Genomic DNA, 9,914 nt, shown 5'->3' with positions numbered 1-9,914 from the left:
GACAGGGTCAGTGAACCCCGTCACACAATCAACTGTCATGCAAACCACAAACCAAATGACCACCATGAGCACCATGACCACTGGGAATGCATCGGATATCAACAACATACAACATTGTCTCCTTGTACTATATTCTAGTATTGGGGACTCACAGTAAGTTTTAAAAAAGAACGAAAATAAAATTTAATAATAGAATTGTATACTTTAAAAAATGTGAGAACATATTTCTTAGTACAATAAACAGACGCATGATTAATATAGTTTGAATTTTGCATGCTGTAGACACCTAAGTTAGCTGGTACAATCAGGTGTAAGGATTTTCTTAGCAAATACTGATTTGAAAATTATATATCAAATTGGAAGAATATTTTGAAATAAAATATTCAATACTTTAATTGAAGTTTTTATTTTTTTTCCTCTAGACTTCAACCAAGAACATTGTACATCTTTTTCTGTATTGTTTATTAGTCCAATTATTCCTAATTATTCTTAATTTTCTTTTGTTTCTTTTCATAGAATACGATATTGGGATTTAGCGCTTTTGATTCCCAATATGCTGTTTTTAATTTTCCTGATTGTGAAAGCAAAAGCTGCCATTGTCAAACTGAGGCAGACAACCAGTCCGATTTTTGTTACATTCTATATAACAGTGAGTAAAGACAGTTTCATTTGATTTTAACCGTATACCAAATAATATTTTTCTTTTTACACTAGCTGTAGTAATTACAACTTTATCGTTAATAGCCATGTTTAGACGACCGTTTGTTATTAAGATAACTAACACTGATCATCTCCAGTTGAGCTTCTATTCCGATAAATACATCAGTTGTATGTGATTACATCTGACCTGAAAAAACCGTGTGCACTGCTGCTTGAAACCCTTTGTCAAAAAAGTTTAAAAATGTATGTAATTGATAAAATGATGGTTATCTCTTAAGATGTGTACTACCTACTGCTGTGCAAACTTGAGTCAAGAGGTAGCCTATGTCCGGTCAAAAGTTGCATTGTGTTACTGTATTGTACTAATTGTGGCAAAAACACAGATAGGCCCCTACCCTACTCAACCCAACAAAACACATCTCTATTGTCTCAAAGTTTGTGTGTTAAACTGGGCCTAACATACACTACTTTGATGTCTCAGTACAGATTATTAGTCCCTCCTTAGTAATTAAGTACTAGAATAAGTCTTGAAGGTATTTTTAAGTTTTTCAACACCATATAACTTATGCTAAAATTTCAATTGATGGTATATTTTGGTTCTGAAAAGAACCATCTGGATTGTAATGTCCCAACGTTTCAGTTAGTAGTATAGGCCTATGCTAATCATTTAGGCCTGGGCACGCCTAGTTCTGCACTACCTTGCTCCAAACACAGACCAGTCAAGGGTCTCACATTGGCTTGCTTGAGATTACTTCTGGATTTGCTTGAGATTGAGCATTTTTTGAAAATTATGTGTGAGGTCACAAACCTTTAGGGAAAAAAAGTAAAGCGTCACTATAACATATACCTTTACAGTGAATACATTGATACAAAGTGCCACTTTGATATCCCATAGTTTTCTTCAGTTTCTGCTGAGACGGCGTCAAACACTGATGATCGCTATGGGATCACTAATGCCTATAGTCGTGTTTGTATATATTGTATGCTGGTTTTAAGATATAGCACATTTAAAAAATATAATTTATAGAAATTCTGGAATGCGTGAGAATATATAGGCCTTGTGTGAGGGTGTGAGGTCAAAGTCAAATGCATGAGACTCCTGCGAGATACGTGAGATTTGACAGGTCTGCAAACACCTGTGAAAATTAGCATGGTGCAAACTGATTGTTCTATTTAATAGAAATTTTAAACCCGGAGTCCCCTTTAACACCACTATCATCAGATAAATGCCTTCATGATGATGATGATCTTCTATTATTAGAATTATGCTATTACTTTCTTTTACGAAGTGTGAGCTGTCATGACAAAGTAAGTCTTGTGGAATGAAAAATGAGTTTTTGATATAGAAGAATATATAAAAGATTTATTTTGGTGTTTAAATCATGTTCCTAGGTTGAGTAAAACTGGAGTAAGATAATTTCAAAGTTCAGATGTCTAGAAACATACTTAAGAGAAAATCGCCTCTAAAGATACACAACTAATAAGTTTTGTGTTGGGTTTCCTATTAATTTTGAAAAATAGCTTTACAAAATGTGCCTCAAAAACATGATTACATTAGGTAACTCAACTCGGAACTTTTGCTACTATGAAATATACATATTAAACTTATCAAAAAAATTGAAACCCAATTTTTATCAAACCATCACTTCAGATATATTTTCTTGAATATCAAATTGACTGGTGTACCACCTGGTTCTTTCTTCTTTTCAATTCTAGGTGTTTACAATTGCAGTAATCAGCGTAGTAAGGGGAGTTGTCTCAATGATGGTTGCGTCATCCACAAGGGCTGGTGATATAGTTGATACTGTAAGAATATGAATCATCACCCTTCTTCATTTCCAATGTGTTGCTTGTGGTACTGATATGGGCATTTATTATGCGCTATTTCCTTGCAGTTGTAGCTGAGGGAAAAACTCAGGCAGTGTGTACTGCAGTATTAAACACAAAATCATGAGCACCACAATTATATTGTCAAAACAATTAACAAAAAGCACAACACAAAACATACAACAGACACACCAATAAAAAAATAAAATTGGAGGTGCTAGGCAATATTATCCACCATCTTTTAATTGTTCTGTTATTCTTTAATTTAATTTAAAAAAAAACATCAAAAATCGCAGGTTAAGGGCTGAATTGCACAATATTTACAATATAGAGTAAACAGTTATATATAGAAATGCGAACATTAATTTATTACTAGATGAACATCTAAAGATGTTTTCATTGAATTGTATATCAACATTATTTCTAGGCTCTTTGGTTGATCCTGAAGTTCTTTCTACTTGGAGCTGAGCTGAGTGTTCTGACCTTTGGCCTTGCATTTGGACACCTTGACAGTAACTCAAGCATCAAGAGAGTTCTTCTGGTGACAGCCTTCATCTCCTTAGCATACTCAACCTCACAGGTAAGGCGTTTGTCTGGTCATAGCCAAACCTTTTAAACACAAAGACCCTCCACTGTGTCAGTGGCATATCTAGGAGTTGCGTGGGCCTAATATAGAGGTCACAAAAGTGAAGTGGGAGGGCTTGATCAGGCCCGTAGCCAGGTCATTTCAAGGGGGGGTTCTCTGGGCGTGGGGTCCAGGGGCCTGCCTAAGGGCCACGGTGGGGTCGTACTTCTGAAGCTGACATATCCTATGAATGTAGGCTTGTAATGCATGCTACAATTTAAAAACGGGTGGGACTCATTCAAAAATTCGAGGGGGTTCGCTAGAAAACAGGGGGGTTCGCTAGAAAAGGGGGATTCGCCCGAACCATAAAAACCCCCCTGGCTACGGGCCTGTTGATGATTGGTTAAGGGAATTTAACTTGCAAAACAAGGTGATATGGGGGTGAATTTTAAATACTTGGACATTTTTCTGCTTCAAACATTTTCGATAATGGGAGTGGGGGAAAAAGAGAGGAGGGGGAAGCTTATATTTGATTTGGAGTTTTTCGTAATTTTACTTTGTATTTTCATTGCAGGGAGTCCTGGAGGTGAGATATCCAGATTCACATTTTGATAATGATAATCCAAAGGTTGAGTTTGACGTTTTTGCTCATGGTGGCACTATATTCTTCTTCACAAGTTCACTTGTCTTTTTCTTGGTATGTTATCAGAATCAAAATCAAATTTATTTGTCCTCCCAGAAATTACAATGAAACACAAGGTTATATACTTTCACAATGAAATCACATTTGGTCTAAAACAGACAACTAAATAGATCGTTGTCCAGTTATTATAATGATAAATTGCATTCCCAAATATTTCTGTAGGGACATTGGATATGTTTGTTGTTTTGTTAAGAGGTGACAAGACAATTCATTGAATGTGAAAACCTTTACATGAATAAATTTAAATTGGAAAAGTGATATGTTTGGTTTTCATTTCAGATATATTCAGTGGTGCTAATTTTACCTTGTACAAGATTAAGGAACTCAATACAACTACCATGTAAGTATCCATACATTGCATTTGCAGACCATCAATCATTAATTTAAGTATAAAAATGAAAATGTATTCTTTAAATGTTCAAGTAAATCTGGAAACAAATATTTTGATATAAGACACTTAGCATCACTTAAGATGTGGAATGATGTGAACATATTATATACGCACCTCTTTACGGCTACTACTGTATGTTGTCACGGACCTGGTCCATACGCAATTCAGCACAATCACCCTGCAAGTTAAGGGTTATTCTCCTACCTTACCATAGGATGTTACATAAATGTTTATTTTTGCAGCCAAACGTTCCTTCTATTACTACTGTACTTGCCTGTCGGTCCTCAATGGTATACAAGCCATTGGATGTGCAATATTACACTATAACATAACACAGGGTCTTTGGTGAGTTTCTCTTCTATTTATTCTATAATTGTAATTTATTCTATAATTGTCCATTAGTTCAGTCCAGTCATCCATCTGATACCTTTATTTGAAAGTCCACAATGAGTAATTGATTATTACACCATCTTACCCTCTTGATCTTCATATAAGTTTGGATGTGTGTTTTCAAGGTCTTGCTTCGTTAATATTTACAACCACAGCCTAAAAATTCTGACATTGTCCATATGATGTTTGCTGCCCTCTAAGTCCATTTTAAGAAAATTTGTTTTAATCTTATTAATTAGTGAATTTTATAGAAATATTGTATTGTATGTTAATTACTTTTATATCATTATTTTTTTATTATTATTTTTCTTGCTGTAGAACTGATTTATCGATAATAAATTAGGCACAATGGATGTAAACTTACTACAGCTATAATAAGCGAATCAGATGAAACTATTTGCATTTTATTGTTCTTCTTGTCAGTGTTTTATAGTCTATTGAAATTTTATTGTTGTTTTTCTTGTTCTTTATTGTCTTGATTTATTTCAGCATAATTGATGTAACTTCTTACCTGTACTTCACTTGTTTTGCTCCGCTTGTGTACCTTACATTCCTCCACAACTTCTTAAGGTAAGAACACTATTTTTATTATGCAAATTAACCAATTATACTATAGTGTGTACTCAAGCAATCATCATTAAAGCTGGATGAAAAGATTTATAACAAGAGTGCATCTCACTGCTTGGTGGAAATGTCACTCAATGTCTCGTGAGTTTGATACCACCAATCCCCTCATTGTAGTGCTGTCATTCATAACTTGCGTCAATCTGCCAACTGATTCGTACTTGAGTGCACAAACTATAGTAATTCTGTAAATAACTCAAAGCATTAAGACTAGTGTACAATACAGTGTGACTTTGGATACAGCATTCCATTGTATATAAATCCCTGCAGTATCTATAATTACCAGGATTGTCATGCCCATGCCAAAAGAAATGTTTACCATTATTATAAAAATAAACGGCAATACTGTTTATAAACATAAATAAGATAACCAATTAACAGTTATAATAATTTTCATTAAATTTCTACACAATCACTTGTATTTTGTTATAGTTATTCATTCTAGGGTTTTTTTCATACTAAATGTTATTGTATATTATTGTATTTTATAATTTAAGTAATGGTTTTGAACGTTTTCGCTCATTGGCGATTTGATTGGCCGAGCGGTTAAGTCAGGGGCACCGTGACCTTCAGCTCTAATATCGGCGTTGGTTCGAACGGCTCACTCGCCAATGGTTCCGGTGGTGGAACAAGTCTTCTCGGATAAAGACTTTAAACCGTAGGCCCAGTGTACGCATTTGGCTTGTGTGCACTTTAAAGAACCCGGTACATCATTCGAGAAGAGTAGGGGGTTACCCCGGTGTACTGGTCCATTAAGTCCCCTGTTGTTAAATGGATATGCCACGTAGGACAGTGATTAAGTTCACTTATTGGCATATCCTTGGCCCTCGTGCCTAAAGAAATGAAATGAAAAATGAAATGAAATTTGTAACACTTTTAAATGTAAGATAATAATACTACATTACATTCATAATAGAATTTGATATGCGTAGTACACAATAATTTGTTTTGACTAGGACAAACCTGTATGTTCACACTTGAATAAATATGATTATTAAACCCTCTTATAGAAGTCCGCAGCCAGCCCTTCTCTTTTCCTACAAGCCTCAGATTGACGAAGTTGACGATGAAACACACACATTTCCTCGAACGATTACCAGAGTTGCCGAATCACCCATCAACATCATGTATGAAAGTACAGAGTTTGCAGGACATAGCAACCCCAATAGCTATCTCAGTGACCAAACTTATAGTCTGAATGCTGGTACAGAAAAGCAGAGTCCGGATGCATAATATTTTAGAATGTGCAAAACTTGAGAAGAATTTTCCAAAATGATACTGCATGTGTTGCGATGGATTTATAACAGAATATTTTCATATACGTTACCAGAGATTAAATCTACTTTTTTAAAAATATGATGTCAATATGTTGAGAATTTTTTTTTTTATATTCTCAGCAATATGTACAAGAATATATGTACCTTATGTTTATGTACTATATGTACTCTTTGTTAAAAAGGTTCATTATTGTTTATGTGGTTGTTAAATGTAAAATATATTTTACACATATATTCTTTGCTAATCAGCATTATCATTATACAAACTAAGCAATTAAATAGTAATGTTTATTATGTGAATAACATCAAATCAGCAGTTTTTATTTAAAAAGTTGAAAACTTTTGTGATGCTTTGAAGTCAGCAATTGCTGGTTATGTAAAAGTAACATGATAAAGAGCCCTGGATGTTTTATTTTAACTGGTATAGAAGTATGAATGGGAAGTATATTTAAAAGTCCCTTTGAGAAGTATATTAATTAGTGTGTGTATGTCAGTGAGGTTCACGGACCAAATTCAAATAATTTTATGATATAAATATTTGAGGTTTTACTTGTTTGATAGTTGTACTTGATCTATCTAAAAGAGTCGAAATTAATTAAATCAAAGTTTATTTATAAGACCATTGATTTTTTTTATCAAAAAATATGAAAATTCCAAAAATTTAGACAAATATTTTTTAAACTAACAAAGTTTATGGTTCACTGAATTGTTGTTTACCCAGTAGTAATGAGAAAACTTTACAATTTCTTTCACTGCGGTTGCTCAAAGAAACAAATATTTTCATTTCATTGCATTCAGACAAGTGAATGCATAGAGTGTAAACTTATTAAAAGCTTTGTTAGCAACTAATGAGGCTTGTCAACTTCAGTTACATTGCCATTTTATCCAAAGAAGTATTAAATTATAGTCTTGTGGTGTAATCACAAAATTCAATTACACTATTAAAAAATCTACAGGTATTTGGCTTCTTTCGTATTCTGTTACTTTCGCTATTGCAAAAAGTAGTAACTAGTGAAATAGATTGCACTGGATTTATTTTAGAGATTAATATTTTGAAGATGCAATAGTACTTATACTGGGTTATCTGAGTAGGTGAATCACTTTAAATACTTATGATATCGTAACTGTTGAAAGGGACTTTTCCAAATAATAATACAGTATAACTAAATACACTTCTTTGGAATGTGATAGACTCACTGAAAAACTTTATTCATGTTATGTGTTAAAATTGATTACTATTGGAGTAACGTACCAGTGTTCATTTACTGTAAACACAAATAAGCTTTTTAATAGAAACTGATAAACTGTTTTTACTATTACACTGGGATGGTAATGTTCATTTATTACATATACAATCATACTGTAACAGATGAAATAATATTACTATTTAGGTAAGTTCTACTTCTACCATGGGGTTGATATTAGATTTGTGTTTTAGCGATGAAATAGTATTAATATTCTTTGCAATGACGAGAGAAAATGGAGTACTGGTTGCACTCTATATTTTGAGTACAATAGTATAAGAGATGAAATAGTTCACTACTATGACAGAATGTGTGTGTTAATGAAATAATGAACTATAAAATTCATTAAAGAACATTTTTCAGCGATCTGTTGTGAAGATCTCAGAGATCTCACTGAAAAAATAGGCCCGATTCGTTCGTATTACTGTATATAAATGTTATTGCAAAGTATATAAGTTTATATTGCAATACTCTTTAACATGTCAACATATTTGTATATAGCTGCATAAAAAAATTAAACGCTTTATTGAGCTTGTAAATAATGAGGGAAAAGGGAGTTATCGGAAACAATATAAACAGATGTATGTATATTAATAAAGATAAAACATTTCTTAATGTACCTTATTTGTATTTTGCTTTGTAAGAAAAAAAAATATTGTTTCGTATATTGCAGACGATCCTTACTGAGCACTAAGCATTAGTTCGAGAAAGGAAAAATGAGCTCTGAATCAGTTAACATGATATCCGTTCTTATTAGAATTACGAATACGATTTATGATTCTCGTAAAACAGACACGCGGTCGATGAGAGAGTTCACTGCATGAACAAAATGTCGAGATTTTTATACAAATGTAAAATCTGTCAATTTGTCTTTAACAAAAGACTTCAAAGAGTTATAGTGATTCATTTGCTTTACTGTCTTCCCCCTTCCCCACCCACGACCATTTTGCTGTATTGTTAACGTCAACAAATAAACGAAAGGAAATAAAGTGACATCTCGTTTTGTCTTATTACAAAATCCATGATGTATCAGTTATTATAAAAACCTCGGTAAATCCTTGCGATATTTCGCTTTTGATGAAGCGTCGAAGACTAGTTCGGAAGGTTGAAGGGATGATCATGATGGAGGAGAGGAGGACCTTTCCAGCAAACACAAAACGTCCTTATAACGTTCGCAGTAACGTTTGGTGTGTAAAAAAATAACATTCGCACAACTTTGTAAGAACGTTCGAAGGTTGTGAAATTAGGTTATAAGTACGTATATGGTTCTACAAAATACCGTTTTTATCACCAAACTGTGACGTTATAACGTTCTTGTAACGTAATATTTAGTTGGGGTAGGACGAGGAAGAAGAAAATTATTATTTTTAATGGTGCGGGTGGTCAAATGGCTAATACTTCGTGAAATGTTTGATGAAATAGGTTGAAATGGCGGTAGTGATGACGATGACAATTACAAAAACGATAAGAATACTACTGTTACGTCATCAAAATTGTTTGCCAAACTATCCCCTAACATAGCACATCTGTCACAATGTTGGTCGGCCGTCCCTGCCTTTTATATGAATTAGCGATCAGGTTCAGCTTGTATATGTATTGCAAAGAATGTTTTAGTCAAGAAGGGCGATATTATAATAAAGAAAACGACGTAATTTGTGTTCGTTATGTTTTCGTAAGCTTGCTCAAAGCTCGTGACATGATATAAAGACGATGGTAAGATGATGACAATATTCCAGTAGATAATTATGTACTAAATCATTATTTAATATAAAATATTCACAATCAGTAGCTATACCAAAGTTATTCTAAGACAAATTATATTACATTATTATTAATAATACCAATACGACCCGCGTAGTATTCTATATAGGTATTTCTTTCGAAGAGCCGCATTAATATGCATGACGTAATTAATCGTCATAATTGATGCAAAATATATAAGACGTTTGCAGCCCTGATACAAGTCCTGGTACTAATCCAATCATGGGCCCTAATTCATAGTAATGATTAAAACTTTAATATAAAAAAAAGGTATAGGCCTAGTTAGTCTATTTGCCATGGATAGCCCGACTGCAATGCCTAGACATTACAAAATGTGTTTCTAGAAAAAAAATATCTTTAGGTCTGATTAAACTACCAAAAGTTAAACTTACACATTAATTTTCGTCTTAAGAACAATGCATAATAAGGCTTAATCAAAAACTGTAGTCTACGGGCCTGGTATGGGTCGTAG

The 9,914-nt window shown here is 33.4% G+C and overlaps 2 protein-coding genes across 2 annotated transcripts in view; one reads left to right on the top strand and one right to left on the bottom strand.

The window, feature by feature from the left end:
- LOC117116583 (transmembrane protein adipocyte-associated 1 homolog) overlaps positions 1-8,670 on the top strand; it is a gene marked incomplete in the record, with an annotated part of 11,010 nt that extends 2,340 nt beyond the window's left edge. The window contains 9 exon segments of the mRNA XM_033260649.1: positions 1-153; positions 517-649; positions 2,377-2,466; positions 2,915-3,067; positions 3,627-3,749; positions 4,035-4,095; positions 4,389-4,491; positions 5,026-5,106; positions 6,171-8,670. Of these exon segments, the coding sequence (XP_033116540.1) occupies positions 1-153; positions 517-649; positions 2,377-2,466; positions 2,915-3,067; positions 3,627-3,749; positions 4,035-4,095; positions 4,389-4,491; positions 5,026-5,106; positions 6,171-6,393 (1,120 nt within the window).
- Positions 8,671-9,424: 754 nt separating this feature from the next.
- The window catches only part of LOC117116584, a gene marked incomplete at its 5' end in the record, with an annotated part of 3,221 nt that continues 2,731 nt past the window's right edge, over positions 9,425-9,914 (bottom strand). The window contains 1 exon segment of the mRNA XM_033260650.1: positions 9,425-9,914. This exon segment is cut by the window's right edge and continues 523 nt beyond it.

The sequence above is a fragment of the Anneissia japonica genome, unplaced genomic scaffold (genome assembly GCF_011630105.1).
Source record: "Anneissia japonica isolate Jap-2015-1 unplaced genomic scaffold, ASM1163010v1 scaffold2737_len523936_cov211, whole genome shotgun sequence".
NCBI lineage: Eukaryota > Metazoa > Echinodermata > Crinoidea > Comatulida > Comatulidae > Anneissia > Anneissia japonica.
Note: the sequence above shows the minus strand (reverse complement) of the source record. Positions and strands in the feature narration are given on the sequence as shown.